General features: G+C 38.5%; 1 protein-coding gene across 3 annotated transcripts in view; it reads left to right on the top strand.

Annotated features, from left to right (window-relative positions):
* CORO1C (coronin 1C) overlaps window positions 1-19,723 on the top strand; it is a 74,392-nt gene that overhangs the window by 9,167 nt on the left and 45,502 nt on the right. The window contains exon 1 of one of the 3 annotated variants that reach the window (XM_079151374.1): window positions 12,063-12,291. The exons of the other annotated variants lie outside the window; for them this stretch is intronic. Coding sequence (XP_079007500.1) covers window positions 12,285-12,291 — 7 coding nt within the window. The 5' untranslated portion in view covers window positions 12,063-12,284. Of the gene's footprint in view, window positions 1-12,062; window positions 12,292-19,723 lie in introns of those variants that run through there. 3 annotated transcript variants of the gene reach the window in all.

Here is a 19,723-nt window from a genome sequence, read left to right as displayed (position 1 = left end):
GAAGACTGACTGAGATCCCATTGTTCACAGTGTGGTCAGCAGTGTCTGCTGGACATTACTGAGTGAATTATTATTTTTTGAAGTTAACTGGGAAGATCCCGAGGTCAGTATGTTTCTTGAGATTAACTTCTTTATTACTTATGTTAAAATAGCATGAAGAATAGGGATAATTTTTCTCTGCCTTTCTGGCAACTAAGTTTATCTCTTAACCAAAAACATGCTCAGAAGTAAAATTGATTAAAACATTTTTGGGAGGGCAAACTATTCTTGTTCAGGTTTCTTCCCTCCAAGGAACAATAAAGACTGGCACATAGCCTTCTCAGGAAGGCAGATGGTCAGGGAACACATTTAGTTTGGTGTGATTTAGCCTTTCTGAGTGCATAGAGGCCAGCCTTGACGGTGTTGGGTCAGTCAGTACTGACACTTGTCTCTGTGTGCTCACGAGAAGCAGTGTAAATTGAATTTGAAAAGGAATTAATTACTTTATCCTTTTGTTCATGCTCTCTACCTTCTCTAGGAGTACCTGGCTTTAGTTAGTACTCATTAGTTATATTTTGTGTTCTTCTATTCATCTGTAATACTTTAATTAAAGATATTTATCTTAGTATCTTTATGAGAATTAGGAGAAATGAGTGCATTTGGGGGTGCATGTTGTTGTTTTGTGCTCCTTAAAGTGGCAGGAAGAAGAGAAGCCCCCCCCCCAAAAAAAAAAATCCACGTTTCTTTGTTTCATTAGGCTTAGTGACCTGCGGGTACATCATAGTGTCTTATGGTAAGGAAGCTGGGACATGTAGGCCTGCAGGGCCAGACTGTTTCAGTTTTGGCTGCATTTCTTACCATCTGTGACTGCTGGTTACCTCGCCTCCCTGAACCTTGCTTTCCTCCTGTGTGGCATGGAGACGCTGATACCTACCTTGTAGGGTCATTGTCAACATTAAATAAGGCAAAATATGTGAAGTGCCTAATACAAAGTAGATACCGAATACATTCCTGTTCCTCACCCCCCCCACCCCCCCCCAAGTGCTGCTGATTGAATTCAGGGCCTTGACATACATAGGCACTCCCTGTACCACTAACCTACACCCCAGCCTGGTCCTCACTCTTAAATGTTTGTTAAGGAATGGAACTGTGGAGAAGTTTAATATGTTTTACTTATTCAGAAGTTCAGCTGTTAAGGTGTAGAGTCCTGCTCCCACCTGAGCGTTTTAGTCTTTGAATCAAAGTTGAATCACTGAAGAGGGTGAAAAATGTCTAATTTTAGGAGGGGAAGGTAGTAATAAAAAGCAGTGTTTTTACATCTGTCTGAATTGGAAATGTCTATTCAAACCATCTTCCCTTATTCAGGCCTTCTGCTTGTGTTTATTCTATCTGCCTGCCTTTCCATCCAGCTTAAGGAAAGGGGTTTAGTTACTGGCACAAGTTTAATGTTTTCAGAGTTTGGAAGGAGACTGCACTGCTGTCTAGATATGCTTATCTGGTTATAAAGTGACTGGCAGTATTGTGATAAAGTGTAACATTCTGTGTGGGGAAAGAGCCCCCATAGTTTCGTAGGATGTTAAAAATTAGACCAGTCGTTTGAATCTTAAATTAATAACAAAAAACCAGTTTCGTTTGCTGTGGTAACGAGAAATCAGATCAAAATAATGCAACCATCAGATTGAAAGAGAAACTGGAATATAAAGGGAGACAGGAAAACTTATATATTATATGATTTAAAGCATTAATTTTATAATACACATTTATTTTTCCCTTTGGCCATATACTTATCTAATTTTAAAAAGTTATGAATAATGGATTCTATTTAGCACCGGTATCTCACCATCTCATCACCTTAAAAAAAATTTTTTTTTTAGTTGCCAGTGAACCTTTATTTTATTTATATGCAGTGTTGAGAATCGAACCCAGCGCGTCACACATGCATGCCATCACTGGCTACAACCCCAGCCCATCTCCTCACTTTTTGTTTTGTTTCATTTTTGGTGCTGGGGATTGAACCCAGGGCCTTGTGCATGCAAGGCAAGCACTCTGCCAACTGAGCTATGTCCCCAGCCCCATATCATCACTTTTTTAAAGAATGTATTTTTTAAGGAGATTTGGGAGATTATTTCTTAGGTCCAGAAGTGCTCATTCTTAGCTGCCTGTGAGGATCAGCTGTAGGCCTTTGTGAGGACAGCTGCCAGGGTTTGAGTTCCCTGGTGACTCTGACTCACAGTCAGAGTCGGAAACTCTGAGCTGGTCTACTCCTGGTTTTACAGATGAGGGGTCTATGGTTACAGGAGCTTAATAGACTTGCCCAAGATTGGAAACCTAACTGTCCCTTCTTCCTTACCCCTCCACCTCTTTCTATATTAGCATGAATTCATTTTCCTTGTTGGTAGGGTGGATTTATAGTATAGTGTGGAGTTTAAATTTTTTAATTTTTTTTAATTTTTAGTTTTTACAATGTGACTGGGTCATGGCTTTCCATGACTTTCCATTTTTAGTCTTTGACCCAGTGTTACAGTTCTGCTCTCTTAACTTTCTTCTTCTTTTTTTTTCCTTTTTCTTTTCTTTTTCCAGGCTTTAGTATTTTTCTTTTTTTTTTTCCTTTTAATTGTTTTTTGTAGTTGAAGATGGATATAATACCTTTATTTTATTTGTTTGTTTATTTATTTTTTTAATGTGGTGCTGAGGATCGAACCCAGTGCCTCATACGTGCTAGGCAAGTATTCTGCCACTGAGCTACAGCCCCAGCCCTCTCTTAACCTTCTGTCGTGGTCTCTTGCCAGACCTGAGACTACTTACAGGGCTTATTTTATTATTATTATTTTTTATTTTATCACCATAATTAGTAGCTAATATCTGTATCCCCCCGTTTTTAAGTTGCATATATATTAAACAGGCATAAAGATAACCATTTAGGATTAGCAGAACTTGATCATTGTTTCACAGTGTGGTGGTTCTGTTTCTGGGGAACCAGGATAGACTGCAAGTCTGGTCACATGGTAGTTTGAAAGAGTCTTTCTTGCCCCATTATGGAATTGAGCATGGGTCTCACATGCCAACAATTGCTGAGGTCTTAATCCTAGATGAAAAAAGCTATAGTTTTATAGTTTCCTGAGAGACCATAGTAGCTACATGTGGGAAAGGAAGTGAAACCTTTGGGGTGTATTTTCCACTCTTGGTGTGCTTGACAAAATTCACAAGTACCCCCTCCTTATAAGAAATATTTAATCACCGTTATTTGCGTATTTCACACAAAAGATACTTAAATTCCTTTTCATAATGGTCAAGCATTCTTTTCTAGTTAAAGATTCTAATTCCTTTCATTCTTAAGAACTTACAGAATTGAGACTAACTTATTAATATGAAAGCTCACATGCTGTCTGAGTGGTGACTGAGGAACACATGTTAACTCGAGCTGTCATCTCTTTTAAGCAGAGGGATTTATTAGGAGACTCGTCACTTTACAAGCTAGATGGTGAATTAGTTTTGTGGTTAGTAGTATCCTTAGCTTAACATTGTCATCCGAGTTTTTCTTGGCAAGCGAGACAGAGGCTAGAGCCAATAAGGGCTGACCACAGCTCTTTGGGGTGATATTTAATAAGATATGTGTTGTCTATTTTAGAAAAAGAGTAACTGTCCTTTAGGCTTCCTCTTATGTGGGCCACTGCTGCTTTACAGTGCTACTGTAGGAAAGGGTAAATTGGAAGCCTTTTTCCCCCTTCCTGAGACTGTCAGTCTAATTTTATGCAGTATAGAGATGTCTTAAATCCACTGGGCTGGACTGTGTTGTCAGGTGAAACTCATGATATATTGTACCTGCAAAGGATAGTTGTACCCTGTGTGGTTCTCTGAAAGTAAATGATTGAGAACCCAGATGCAGTGTGTATTTTAAAGGCAGTGTTTACATTCAGTCCCTCGCATGGGACTGAATTGTGTTCCAGACTAACTCAGTTATTTGGAACACACATGGTGGTTTTTTTTTTTTTTTTTTTTTTGGTATGGATTCAGCATTTTAAGTGTGGGTAAGTTCCTAGCCTAGACTGAAAGAATCTGTTTAATTCATGGAATAGCTTTTAAACTGTTTTTGGTGATAGTGGAATTCTGGATCTTGAGCTGAGTCTTGTGAAAGAGAAGTAAGGAACCTTGTTCCACCTCCAAATGGCCTACACCCCTGTCTGTAGGCCAGGCAGTATTCAGAGGCTTCATGCCACAGCACTCAAGTTCTTTATCTTTCTTCATTTCTGTTTTTGAAGTTCCTTCTTTCCTGGTTGTCTGATTTTTCAGTGGTAGTAACCAAGCAAATGAATCAGATTCATTTCCACTAATGTATTCATAGATGATCACAGTTATTACTAGACAGCCATGGTAGTGTGGTATTAGGACAATGGGCTTTGTATTGTTTCACTCATATCTTTAACCCTTTAGAGATATAATATTAATATTTTTAAAAAGGGGCTTCCTTACTGATGAATTCTCTCTGAAACTTTTGTTATCAGTTGGTGTAACAAGGTTTCAGGGGGAGAGTTGAGTGAAGGCATGCCTGGTCAGGCAGAGCCCATGAATGGAGGTTGGTCCTGGTCCTGGAATCGGGAAGAAGCCCTGTTTTTGAAAAGTTCTGGTTAACCTCTAAAAGAATGAATCTGTACCTAGCCTGCACAAAGCTCTGGGTTTGATTCCCCCATATCACAACAACAGCAACAACAATAATAATAAAGTATTTAGTAGAATCCTTTTTTTTTTTTTTTCTTTTCGTTTGGGAACCATGACTTGAAAGGCGTATTGGCTTGTTTCTGTGACCTTTGGGAATGGGTCAAGGTAGGGTAGTGATTATAGGTTAGATCAACTTATGGTGACCAGATGTAGGTCCTGGTTTCTTTCTATTATTCTTTTATAAACTTTTACCAAAAAGTCACTTCTTTTGTCAAATCATAGGAAATTAACAACAACAACAACAATAATAATAGTCTCTTTTGTTATTGCCTCTGTTGAAAGCTTGGACTATTTGGTTTCCAAGAATTCGTTTTTTGAATTTTGAATTTTTGCAGTTCTGGGGATTGGACGCAGGGGTGCTGTACCACTGAGCTGCATCCCCAGTCCTTTTCATTTGATTTGACACAGGGTCTCACTGAGTTGACCAGGATGACCTTGAACTTGCCATTCCTGGCTCAGCTTCACTAAAGTTTGTTGTGGCAGTCTTAATGTTTTGCTTTGCTTTACGTTTATGTATGTATGTATGTCTGTGGTATTAGGGATAAGACCGAGGACCTCATACCTGTGAGGCAAGTGCTCTACCAGTGAGCTACATCGCTAGCTCATTTTATTTTATTTTGAGACAAAGTCTCGCTAAGCTGCCAAGGCTGACCTCATTTGCTGTCCTTCTACTTCAGCCTTCCTAGTAGATGGGGTTGTAAGCTTGCAATACAGCATTCAGCTTGATTTACTTAAAGAATGTGTTAAAGGTTGGAAAATATATTGCAAGCTTCCTCTAATTATTAGCTCTCCTTTTTCTCCTTATTTATTTATTTTTGGTGCTGGGACTTGAACCCAGGTCCTTGTGTATGCTAGGCAAACGCTCTGTGGGGAGCTCTATGCCTGACCCTGTATGGCTTTTTGATGCTGAATTCTTTGATATGGACTGAGTCCTGCTGGAATTCAGGGGACAGGTGTTGGAGAGTTAGTGTTTGAGGGATGTTGAGAGCAAGCCCTGCCTGAGGGTGTGTGTAATAAATAGTACTGGGCTGACTTACAACAGGTATAATTGGGAAAGAGTAGTGCAAGACGGGGGACGGGGGAGGTGGCCCAGATTGTGGAAGGTTGTGATAATAGGTTATACGTTTCTGGGATATGTTTGAGTAAAATGTAAATATAGTTTGGATATGTAGTTAACAAGCAGATAGAAATGTTAATCTGTGGGTGTTATTAACAATAATGATTTCTATGTGAGTACTAATTATTTTTTTGATTAAATGAACAACAAATGAAGTATGAATAGTTACTTTCTAGTTTGTAAATGTGAATACCAGTACTTCTATGTTCTTTGTTCTTTAAAGATAAAGATGTCTTTATATTTTTTTGTGCCTCCATTTCCCTAGCATACTGCCTAGTGCCCAGTTAGTGCTTAATAAATGTTAGTTGAATAATTAAATTTCACTTTTGCATCGTATACTTGTGATAGAGACTACTTTCCTATTTTTCTAGAAAGTAAAATGAATAAAGAAGTTCTGTGGGGTGTAGAAGGAGTACTAACAATAAACATTTATTAAATTATCTTATGACAAACTAACCTTGTCATTGTAAATATGTTAACAAAGTGTGTATGTGTATATGTCCATATATCTTATTTACTTATTTCTTTTTGCAGTCTGGAGATTGAACTCACGGTACCTGCACCCCCCTTTCTTTTCGTGCTGGGAATTGAATCCAGGGACTTAAAGGGGCCTTTAACCACTGAGCCACGTCCCCAGCCATTTAAAAAAAATTTTTAAATTTTGTTGTTGAGGGCCTTGCTAAATTGCTGAGGCTGGCATTAAACTTGAGATCTTTCTGCCTCAGCCTCTCGAGTTGCTTGGATTACAACTATGTGCCACTGGGCCCAACTTTTTTAAAATTTTGAGACAGGTTTCGTTAAGTTGCTAAGACTGGCCTCTGACGTGCCTCAGCCTCCTGAATTGCTGAGACTATAGGTGTGTGCCACCATGCCCATCTGTAGTTCCGTGTTTGAGAAACTGCCATTTTTTTTTTTTTTTTTTTTGCGGTACTGGGGATTGAACCCAGGGCCTTGTGCTTGTGAGGTAAGCACTCTACCAACTGAACTATCTCCCCAGCCCGAAACTGCCATTTTTCAAAGCAGCTGCACCATTTTACATTCCCACTAGCAATGTTTAAGGGTTCTAATTTTTCTGTGTTCTTTCAATCCTTGTTATTTTCTGACTTTGATTTTCACCATCCTGGTGACATGAAATGGTTCCTCATTGCAGTTTTGATTTTCATCTCTGAAATGACTAGTGATGTCCATTTTGTTTTCATATGCTGGTTGAACATTCATATATCTTCTTTGCAAAAATGTGCTATCACACTGGGCTTCCAGGATACCTTTATTTATTGGAACACATTTTGGAGTTTTGGCTATTTAAAGCACTCATTCTGATGAAAAGCACAGTGACATTACGTTTTGGTGCTTTGTTGCAAATTTACTTATGTTGGCAGCATGGGGTTCTTATGGCCCTGTTTTGTAGCACTGGTTAGCAAGTTTGATTTAAAAAAAAATTAATGATGTGTACTTTCCTAGTGAAGGCTTGTTTTCATCTGCAAAGTCTGTCAAAATAGATATTATATGAATCGTGGTTTATATCATGATGAAGACTTGGAGTCGAGATAGGCCATTTAAAAAGCCGAGTTTCCCTTAGCTGTCTTACTCCTTTAGTTCTCATCCTTTGACACACTGACTGCCTAGAAAATGTCCTTACCTCACATTGCCCCTGGAGGAGGTTGTGGAAGTTTGTCTACTGTGAACATGTGAGGGTTTCTGGCCCAGCCCCAGAGGAATCATAGGGCGGGTCTTAGGGCATTATAGTGACTCCTGGAGCCACTACAGTGTGCTTGAAATTTAATGTGTTTGAAATTTATTTTACTTGAGAATCTGACAAGGACTGAATAAGTGGAGCTGGGGAGATAGCTCAGTCGGTAGAGTGCTTGCCTTGTAAGCACAAGGCCCTGGGTTCGATCCCCAGCACCCAAAAAAAAAACAAAACAAAAAAAAAACCAGGACTGAATAAGTTATAGGATGAATTCTGCACCGTTTCATTGATTAAATGATCTAATCGCTTAAGAGTTCACTTACATGTATTTAAGTTTGAAAAACCATAGGTTTTGGTTTATACAGTATTTGCGATATTATAAATGGTAACAAAATGAATTGTTTTGTTATTACATGTGTTATTTCTGGCAGTTTTTAGAGATTACAACAAACTATAAATATAGGTATTTATTTATTTATTTATTTATTTTAAGCCTGTACTAGGGATTGAACCCAGGGGCACTCTACAACTGAGCTATATTCTCAGCTCATTATATATATGTGTGTATATATATATTTTGAAACAGGGTCTGACAGAATTGCTGAGGCTGGCCTCCAACTTGTGATCCTTCTGCCTCAGCCTCCCGAGTTGCTGGGAGATGACAGGTGTGTGCCATCATGCCTGGCTATGTAGTTTTTTAAAAGAATATTAGAGCTGGATGAGGTGGCACATGCCTGTCATCCCAGTAGATCGGGAGCCTGGGGCAGGAGGATCACGAGTTCAAAGCCAGTCTCAGCAAAAGCGAGGTGCTAAGTAAGTCAGGGAGACCCTAAATGAAATACAAAATAGGACTGGGGATGTGAGTCAGTTATTGAGTGCCCCTGGTAAACCACGCCCCCCCCCAAAAAAAAAAAAAACCTCAAAAAGATGGGAAGCTCTTGATCTTTGTTAGTCTTCTACTCAAAATTATTTTAAAATATTTCTTCCTACTTTCATTTGAGGCATAGAGAATTTTTCTTTTAGGTGCTATTTGGCAATTAACATAGAGAGTTAAGTGTTATAATTTTCTTTGCAAGTCTTGGTATAGTTTGGAAGGAAAGTGGATTTTGGATAGTTAGGCTTACATTTTTACCAACTAAGGCTCTAAAATTTTCTTGCAGTTGAAAGTCATTCTAATTTCCTCCTGAAATTGGGCTTTATTTGTTTACTTTTCCCATTTTATTGGAAATGGATGTGTGGTGTTTTCTTTCTAAAGAGAGGCCTTCTAAAGTACTAGGTGGTAGTAAAGTGTTTATTTGGTAGTAACTATTTTTTCCCCAATGAGTTACATTCTTACGGTTTCTTATACTTTGTTTCTTGTACTTTGTTGAGGATACCATATTGGGTTTTTTTTGGCATCTTCCCCACCCTCCTTTAGAGGTGAGCTGACAAGGAAATAATTAGTAATTTTACTAAAAAGGACAAGGCAGACAAAAACATGTTTCTTAAGGTGCAATGATAAGATTGTAAGAGGTATACTTTCCTGTTTCCATAGGATGTCTGAAAATTCCAGAAACAGATTTTTAACAGTTACTAATTCTTTTCAAGTAGCATGTGTAATATGTTTTCTTTTAGGTTCCAGATCGATACCTTCTGGGCAGAGTACTGTAGTGTGTGTGTGTGTGTGTGTGTGTGTAGGGTGTGGGGTGGAGGTGGGTGGGTATTAGGGTTTGAACCTGGAGCCTGTACAAGCTGGGCAAGTACCGTACCACCAAGCTATACATTCAGCTCCTGGATCCAGTTATTAATCTGAAAAGGTAACTTTATTTTGTGGTACTGGGGGATTTAACTCAGGGACACTTTACCACTAGGCTCCGTCCCCATCCCTTTTTAGTTTTATTTTGAGACAGTGTTGCTTAATTGCTGAGGTTGGCCTTGAATTTGTGACCCTCCTGCCTTAGCCTCCTAAAGTGCTGGGATTACAGGAGTGTGCCACTGTGCCTGGCTGAAAAGGTGATTTGAAAAATACTTAGACATATATTTAAAAACGTTTTTACTTTGGTTTTATTTGTTTTGGATGCCCTACTTGTAATGAGAATGCTCTTTGGAGCTGCTGCCAAGAGGTGGTAAGTTTTCCTTAATGCCAGAGAGCTCAAGGAAGGCACTACCACCATCTTGCCAAGTCAGTATTCGGCACCACTGTTGATGTGTCCTCATATCTAAACAACTTTAAATTCACTTGATGTCAATGATGTCAAGTCTTTTTTTTTTTTTTTTTTTTTTTTTTTTTTTGCGGTGCTGGGGATTGAACACAGGGCCTTGTTCTTGTGAGGCAGGCACTCTATCAACTGAGCCATATCCCCAGCCCGATGTCAAGTCTTTTGATTCCATCTATTTGTCTCTATTTCAATTGGGACTGTCACTTACTACCTGGACAAGTGCAGTGACTTCCCTGAATCCTTTCAGAAGTTCCTAACCTGCACATACATTCTGTACTTGCTTTTGGAGAGATCTTTTAAAATGTGAATCCGATTATGCCACTCACATTTAAACAATTTTCTATGGCTTCCAACACTTCTCAGGTAAAAATAAAATCCAAACATGGCCTAGAGAACCCTGTGTGATCCAGTATGACTGACTTGCCAGCCTTGCCCATCTTTGTTGTCTGAGCTATAGCCTCTCTAGGCTTTGTTTAGTAGTCCAGGCTCTGACTGGTTCTGCTTTCCCCCGTCCCCCGCAGAATTGGGGATCGAATCCAGGACCTTGCACATGTTAGGCAAGCTGTCTGTCACTGAGTTACACCCCCAACTTCTTTTATTTTATTTTGAGACATGGTCTTGCTAAGTTGCCAGGCTGGCCTCAAACTTGGAATCCTGCCTCAACCTTCCTAGTAACTGGTACTACAGGTGTGTGCTGCCACAGCCAGCTAGTGCTTGCTCTTGATAAAGACCCTTTTTGGCAAATTAACTTTTTTTTTTTTTGGTACCAGAGATTGAACCCAGGGGCTCTTAACCACTGAGCCATATCCCAATCCTTTTTATATTTTTTTAATTTTGAGACAGTTCTCACTAAATTAATTAGGGCCTCGCTAAGTTGTTGAGGCTGCCTCAAACTTGCAATCCTCCTGCCTCAGCTTCTGGAGTCCCTGGGATTACAGGCATGCATCACCATACTATGCTCGACCAATTCTACTCATTCTTTGTTTTCATCTTAAGTATCATTTCTCTGAGCTAATTCTGTACCCCTGATTATTGATTCTGATCCCTTGTCATCCCAAAACTTGTCTCAGAAGCACATAAACATTTTTGGGAATATTTGATTATGGTGTTTCTCCACCGACTCTGAGCTCCATGAGAGTAGGGGCTCCATGAGAGTAGTAGACTTGCTTGTTCACGGTTGTGTCTGCATTGTCTTGTTTGGTGCCAGGCACATGGTCAAAGTTTACTACAGCTGTCAAATAAATGAATGAGTGGAATTAACAAGCTATTCATCATTCACAGTTGAGTATATGTGTTATTTGTATAACCCTGTAGATGTAATTAATTTGGTTCTTAATGTGTGTGTTTTATTAGGGGTATGTGGACTGTATCAGTCAGTTTTCCATTGTTGTGACAAAATACCTGACACACTTAGCTTATAATGTAGAAAGGTTTATTTCATTTCTTGGCCCTGAGCCTGTGTGCCTATGGTGAGGCAGCCCATCTTGGTGGGGAGTGCATGGTGGAGCAAAGCTGCTTACTTCACAACAGCTGGGAAATGAAAGGGGTCAGGGTCCTAGCATCCCCTTCAAGAGCCTGCCCCAGCAATCACTTCCTTCCACTAGGCACTACCTCCTAAAGGTTGTACCACTTCCCAGTAGCAGTTGCTACTGGCAGGTGACCAAGCCTTTAGCACATTGCCATTAGGGTACATTTTGGATCCAAACCCTAACAGTCCTAGTGAAAGAAGAAATATCTATAGATGCTTAAGCTTAAGCTTGTTATGGGACCCTAAACATTGTTTTAGTTCTCCCCTTTAATAGTTGAAGGAACCAGCAGCTTGAGGACCAGAATGGGTAGGTGACTGTCAGGATAAACTTGTGTTTAATACCCAAATCAGAATTTTTCCTGCTTTCCTGTACCATTCCTTTAAAACATTGTATATGTTCACTTAATCCATTTAATTCCTGCTTGCCCAGGATATGGAATTCTTCAGTTGAAGGTGATTTTTTTTTTTTTTTTTGACATTGCTAGTTTTGCCTATGTCTGGCTTTATGAGGGTTTTCATAAAATGCCTTTTTTAAAAAAATTATTTTTCTAAAGATCTGAGTCCAGTCATTTCATTTCCTGGTATAAGAGGATTGCCAAAGAATTATTAAAATTTTATTCTAAGAGAAACCTTATCTGACTAGCAGAAAACAGACTTAGCAAGTTTGGACAGTCGTACAGTTTTTTTTTTTTTTTTTAACCTGTTGATAAGAAAAGTAGGTCATCAGTATAGCAAGAGTATTTCAAAACACACTCATGGATTAGTTTTTAAGTGAGATTGCTGGGTCACTTATGTATGTAAAAGCTCTGCAATTGAGAACTCTTGGGATTAATTTGGCTCTTTGAGTGTGTCCTGAGACACAGAGCCCAGCTTCTGAGTCTGGTCTCCTGTGGTGCATTTTAGGGAGACAGCTGCAGCCTCGGATGGTTTTCTGTGGTGCCACAGTGTTCTCTGGGGCTTTGAGATGGAGCTTTCTTCAGCAATCCTTCAAAGCTCCAGGGATGGGAGGAAGTAATTATGTTTGTAAAGAGCTGGTGGTAAGCAGAAGACTGGAAAATGCGAGGTACTATAAACATGTCATCTTTGCACATTTTCTTGGTAATAAAAATATATATTTCTGACATCGAAGAACTAGAAATGTCTCCTAAGGTCTTAGCATCTCATGTTTTAATAATTGCAAAATTTCTGTCTTACCATTTCTATCATTTTGGGTGAGTTACAGGGCCCATTATGGTATCTTTTAGTTCATAAAAGGTCTCTAATACAGGTGCGAGAGAGTGAATTTTAGAATTTGTCTTTTCTTCAGGATTGTCGTGTATTGCTGTTTTGCTGTTTTTGCTCATTTCATTTCTTGTCAGATGTGATTTCAGCAGTCATTTTCGTAGCTCCACATTCTAATCTAAATTGTCAGTGACAGTTTATGTTTTCTGTTAGATAGTCCCTAACCTCTCTTTGTAAGAAGTTCCTAAAGTGAGTAGCAATTATGGCTAGATTGGAGCTCAGTGGTATAGTGGCTGTCTAGAGGCGGGGTCCCCAGTCGCTTGTACCACCACCACCACCACCAAAAAAAAAAACAAAACTTTACAGAGTACTGATTGTAAAAGTATGAATTCTTTTCTAAGCTTTAAAAACTGTGAAACATTCATTATATTTTACATTTTAGAAATTGTCACTTGTTAGAAACTGTCACCTGTTAGAAATATATAAATTTCTACTGTTTATGTTCTTTCATGTTCTCCTGGACGATTGAACAGTCATCTGGCTTAAGCCTTAGAGTTTTGATTCTGAAGTAAAGATTTGCTTCCTTCTATATACCTACTGCTCTCTCGTTTGTCTCAGAATACTTGAATTTTTGTAACCAGTTTCTGCATCTTTATTTTTCCATTTTTACTCGTTTATAAAATGTAGGCAAATTAAAAATTCATATTTGAACATTGTACAAACCAGCCAAGTGGAACTGTGGGCTGTTGAGGGAGCATCCCCATGAAAGAGCTCTAAGGATTGCTGTTTACTAACTGGGAGAAGGCACATTGTGTATGTGATGGTGGATTCATTATAAAAAGCATGGAAGTTCCTGGGGCGAGAGGTTGAACTGCCCAGTACTTGGTGCTTCTAAGTCCTTGTGTCCCTCTCAGAAGTTTTTTCCCTTTGCATAGTCACATAGTATCTCTGGGCTGAAAAATGAAGAGCTTGGAATCGATGACTTTGGAACCCTCTCCATTCTAGGTTTCTGTGAGACCTGGGCCTGGATACTTCATGGTAGATCTTTTTTTTTTTTTCTTGTGGTGCTGGGGATTGAACCCAGGGCCTTGTGTGTGTGAGGCAAGCACTCTACCAACTGAGCTATATCCCCAGCCCCTTCATGGTAGATCTTGCTTGCATTTTCTTGTCTCTTTGTTTCTAGAAACATTTAAAATATATAGGGTTTTTTAATTAAATAATTATTATAATGGATAATCTCAGTTTTGGATTTTATTTTATCTTTTACCTATTTGAATAGTGGGATGAAACTGCTTAGAAGCTTTAATGAGTGTGAGTTTTCCCCCACTTTTTCTTATCATTCTTGGTAAACTGAATCAACATCCAGGCTTTTCCATACCACTAGTTAGTCACTCTAAGTGGTCAGCAGGTCATGTCAGCAGTGGGGTGCAAATCTCTTTCAGCCATAGCTGCTATTTTTGAGGAGTTCTGTCATGTATCTGACATTTTGCTGTGCTTTGTAGCAAATGTTGCATGTGGTCTTTTGCTTCCTTTTTAAATAGCTTCTGCTAAAGCAAGCAAATAAAGCACTTGTTTTTTTCTTGGAATTTCTCACGTATGAATCTATTAAAGAGTTGGATGCAATAAAAATGTGTGGTTTATTAGGAGAATTCTTTGAGTGTCACTGGTGGATTTTGTTTAAGCAAATTTGAAAAAGCTCAGCCATCTCATATCCAGAAATGATGAATGTTGCATTTTATATTTAATCACAGTACCACCCATATTTGCTTGGGATGTCTGCTCTGGTGAGTATGTATTCTGTGTAGGCTTACATAATATTATTACATTTTCTCCTCCTCCTTTAAAAAAAAAATATATATAATATATATATATTTATATGAGTGTGTGTGTGTGTGTGTGTATAAATGGACACAATGTCATTTTTTATTTTTATGTGGTGCTGAGAATCAAACCCAGTGCCTCACACATGCTGGCCAAGCGCTGTACCACTGAGCCACAGTCCCAGCCCCTTTTTTTTTTTTTTAAATCCTACTGGAAGTTGACCACAGGTATGCTCTACCACTGAGCCACATCCCCAACCATTTTTATTTTTTTATTTTGAGAAGGGTCTCATCAGTTTGTTGAAGCTGGCCCTGAACCTGTGATCCTCCTGCCTCTGCCTCCCAAGTAGCTGGGATTATAAGCATGTATCACCACACCTAGCTTATATTTCCAACTTCTTTAAAAGGAATTTTTAACTGTTGGTGTTGCCTTTTTTTTTTTTTTTCCTTAGTAGTAGGTGGACACAGTACCTTTATTTATTTGTTATTTTAATGTGGTGCTGAGGTTCTAACCCAGTGCCTCACAAGTACAAGGCAAGTGGGCTGCAACCCCAGCCCAGCATTGCCTTTTAACTGTCTGAGTGTAGGACATTTATCTGCTCATCTGCTTTCCTGTATGCCTCCTATTAAATAGACATGTGATTGCTTCTACATTGGAAAGTGCTTACCATAAAAGCAGCAGCTTAGAGAGAACATGTCCTTGTCCTAATGGGACACTTTGGAGTCTTTATTTCTGTGTTTGCTGCTGACTGAGATAACATTCTAAGCCTACTGAGCACTCCACTGATTGACAATTTAGAATGGTCTGGGCAAATGTGCAGAGCAGGATTTTGCTTTTCCTAGGGGTTTTCCTGTATGTGTTCCTAGCAGGATGCATTTCCTTTCATATGAACCATAGAAATACATCTGCTGAAATCTTTAAACAGATAATTTCTCAATAAACAGGAAAATGTCAAAATTATGTTCATTTTTTTATGAGGTTCATGGAAGTAGACCAAAAAAATATATAAAGTAACATTTACTAAGATGTTTTGAATTTATTTTATTTGATGCCATTATGATACAAAGACTCTTATCTAAATTTTTTTTCCTCCAGCACATATCTTGTATGGTCCATGAGATAAAATTTCTATATGAAACTCAGCAGGACCATAAGAAGCATACCTTTATATTCTTTTAGAGATTGGTGATTGTCAACTGATGGGGTGATGGAAATTCTGTTTTAAGAGTGATTTTAGCAAACTCTTTTGTGACACAAAAAATAAGTCCTTAAGCCACAAAGGTAAATCTTATTTTTACTGGTTAAGAGGCTTACCCAACATGTAAAGAAAATGATTTTTTGTTTCCTTAAATGTTAGATATTGTGAGTATCAGTTATCAGTTTAGATTGTTTTGGAACTAAAAGCAGTAATGTATTATTTGTTTATTAAAATTTTATTGTGATAGTTTTGGGCAATCAAGACCTAATCCAATTCTCTCTTTTGGTCTTCAGCATAGCCTAGAAACTTGGGCAGGGAGAGACAATTGTCCATATTTCTAAAATAGAGGGGTACCACACTACCAGCCCCTTACTTTTTTTTTTTTTTTTTTTTTGAGACAAGGCCTCATTAAGTTGCCAAGGTTGACCGCATACTTATAATGCTCCTGCCTCAACCTCCCACTATTGCTGGGATTATAGGCATATTATGCTGCCTGGCTCAGAGGTTTTAAACAAGCCCCAGAGAAAGCATGTCATAGTTGAGCCTGTGGGGTTTTTTTGTACCAGGGATTGAACCCAGGGGTGCTTAACCACAGAGCCATGTCCCTAGCCCTTTTTTATTTTTATTTTTTTGGTGGTGCTGGGGATTGAATCCAGGACCTTGTGCTTGCCAGGCAAGCACTCTACCAACTGAGCTGTATCCCCAGCCCTTTTTTATATTTTATTTAGGGACAGAGTCTTGCTAAATTGCTCAGGGCCTCACTAAGTTGCTGAGGCTGGCCTTGAATTCACTATCCTCTTGCCTCAGCCTCCTGAGCTGCTGGGATTACAGGCGTGCCCCATTGTGCCTTGAAACTATTCTTCATGGTCTTTCAAAGGCTTCTCAGTTTTTAATTTAGTAAATCCTGTTCTAGATTAGTGCCATTTTTATTGGAAATATGGATAGAATGTTTAGTTGCATCTTATAAGGACTTAGGTAAGGTTTGTAATTCCCACATGTTGTGGGAATTAAAAACCCCTTTGCATTGTTTTCTACCTAAATCAGTTTATCTTGAAATTTGTATACATTTCTTTCTTTCTTTTTTTTTTTTTTTTTGTGGTGCTGGGGATTGAACCCAGCCTTGTGCTCGTGAGGCGAGCACTGTGCCAAATAAGCTATCTCCCCAGCCCTGTACATCTCTTTTATTTGCTTTATGAATGACTTATTGCTGCATCATCTCTGTTTATTACTGAGATGGTCCAACAATTGCTAAGAAAAGATCCTGCTCAGTTTGAGTTTGTACTTGAGAGACCTAATGAGCACGCAGCTTATCCAGGGTTGAACTGTTCTCTGAGACGATGTTTGAAATTAAACCTAGTGTTTCCTTGGACTTTGTGCCTATTGTATTTGCTCATAATTTTTTCATGTATTTTTGATATTATTGAGAATTAGATTCTCTCATATAATAGTTTAGTTTTGGGGGACTCTTTAGTTTTGCGGCTTGAACATCTAATAAAGGAACACCTACCAGGATGCTGTGGTGCATTTCTATAATCCCAGCACCTCTGGTGGGTGAGGCAGAAGGATCCCAAGTTTAAGGACAGCCTCAGCAATTTAGTGAGACACTATCTCAAAATAAAAAAGGACTGGGTTTAATGGTAAAGCACCCCTGGATTTATTCCCCAGTACTTTGGGAAACAAAAACACAAACACCTAAATTTGGTGAGGTGACATCTTAATTTGGAAATTTATAGCTGCACATTTTAAAAAATTAATGCAATAGTAATACCATTTGGCAATGTAGACAGTCTCTTAAGAAGGGAGCCATGGCTTTGCACGCCATGATCCCTACCACTTGGGAGGCTGAGGCAGGATTGCAAGTTCTAGGCTAGCTTCAGCAACTTAGTGAGTTTATTTCTCAAAATAAAATGTAAAGAGGGGACTGGGGATGTAGTTCAGTGGTTAAGCTCCCCTGGGTTCTATTCCCAGTCTGCCTCCCCACCGCCAAAAAAGAAATACATAAAAGTACATCAAAAATACGTAAAAAGGAGTTTTTGTTTAGAATGGTTCCCATTTCTTCCTTTGAAGAGAAATGTTAATGTAATAAATACTGTGCTGTGGTGGGAGAGTTTAGAATTTTGTAGAATCATTGATAACCATTGCTGGTTCTCTTGTGTGAAAATTATCACTGGAGAATTGATTTAGATTTTTGGGTAGGGAAACCTATCAGTGGGCTCTTAAATAATACTTGCTAACATTTATTTGACAGTATTGTACTATATACATTAGAGTCTATGCTAGGCATTACAGATTTTTAAAAGAAAACAGTTTTATTGAGATATTCACATACTATGCAATTTACCTACTTTAAAGTTTATAATTCACTGATTTTTGGTTTGTTCTCAGCTATGTACAACCATCACTATGGTCAATTTTGGAACATTTTTATTACCTTAAAAAGAAATTCAGTCCCCTTTCTTTAGCTGTAGCTTCCTAACCCCCAGTTTTCCTCCTGCCTCCCAGAAGCAATCACTGAATTACCTTCTGTCTATTTTGGGATTTGCCTATTCTGGATTCTCATATAAATTTAATTATAATATATGAATTCTTACGACTGGTTTCTTTTACTTATAATATTAAGGTTCATCGAGTTGCCATATTTATTAGTATTTTATTTTTTTCTTGCAGTACTGGGTATTCAACCTACCGGTGCTGTGCCACTGAGCTATATACTTGGCTCTTTTTTTTTTTTTTTTTTTTTTTTTTTTTTTTTTTTTTTTGAGATAGGGTCTTGCCAAATTGCTGGGGCTGACCTTGAACATTGGATCTTCCTACCTCAGCCTCTGGAGTAGCTGGGATTACAGGTCTGCACCACTGTGCCTGGCTACTTTATTTATTTTTATTGTTGAGTGATATTCTTTTTTTTTTTTTATTGTAAACAAATGGGATACATGTTGTTTCTCTATTTGTACATGGAGTCAAGGCATACCATTTGTGTAATCATAAATTTACATAGGGTAATGTTGTTTGATTCATTCTGTTATTTTTTTCCCTTCCCCCCCACCCCTGAGTGGTATTCTTTTGTGTAGATAATATTACATTTTATTCATCCATTTGCCTAGTGAATAATAAACATTTGGATGTTTTCGATCCTTTTGCTATTGTGAATAATGGGTGCTATGAACATTCATGTGTAATTATTTGTTTGACTACCTTTTTCAGTTATTTTGAGTACATTCCTGAGTGGAGTTGGTGAGTCATATGTAATTTGTAGGATATATTTTATTTTTATCCTCATTTTTTAGTGGTACTAGGGATCGAACCCAGGGCCTTGTGCTTACAAGGCAAGCACTGTACCGACTGAGCTATCTCCCCAGCCCCAGCCCTTTTATTTTTATTTTGAGGGACGTTCTTGCTAAATTGCCCAGACTGACCTTGAATTTTCAATCTTCCTGCCTCAACCTCTGGAGTAGTTGAGATTACAGACATGGCAATCATGTCTATAATTCCTTTATAAATTGTTGGATTTGCTTTGCTAGTATTTTGTTGAGGATTTTTCCATCCATGGTCATGAGAGATATTGGTCTGTAGTTTTCTTGTGATGTCTTTGGTTTGGGTATTACAGTAATACTGGCCTTATACAATTCATTTGGAAGTGTTCCCTCTTCTTTTTGGTGGGGAAGAGTTTGTGAAGAACTAGTATTAATTCTGTAAATGTTTGATAGACGTTAGTGGTGAAGCCATTTGGAACTTGGCTTGTCAGGTATTGGTTTAAATCCTTGTTTTAGGTATCATTCCCTTCATTTTATAGATAGGAAACTGAGCCTCAGAGGGGCAACAAGTGGGAGAGCTAGGATTTGAGTCTGTAGTATTTTATTAATTACTAAGATGATAACAGTTGGCATTTATTGCATGATTAGTTTTGTGTATCTAACTAGAGTGAATGCTATATCATAGTAATCTACCACCACTCTATCGAATCACCAAATGCTCACTTAATCACTTTGACTTTATATAAATTGTATCTGCGTTCTAATAGATAATCTGACGTAGAGATTCAGCGACTTGCCCTACTGAACCATAGCCAGGAAGTAAATGGTACAGCTGTACTTCTCACTCACGAGGCTGTCTGATTCTGCAGTTTGCCCTTTTAATTGCTATTCTCTATTGTGTGCCTGGAGGGCCTGAGACATTCTGTGCAGCAAAAGCAGCTGTGTCACATGTGGACAGCTGAGCCCAGCTCAGGTTTGACCTTGGATGGGATGGGCTCACACTG

This window comes from Sciurus vulgaris (genome assembly GCF_902686455.1).
Source record: "Sciurus vulgaris genome assembly, chromosome: 8".
Lineage (NCBI taxonomy): Eukaryota > Metazoa > Chordata > Mammalia > Rodentia > Sciuridae > Sciurus > Sciurus vulgaris.
Note: the sequence above shows the minus strand (reverse complement) of the source record. Positions and strands in the feature narration are given on the sequence as shown.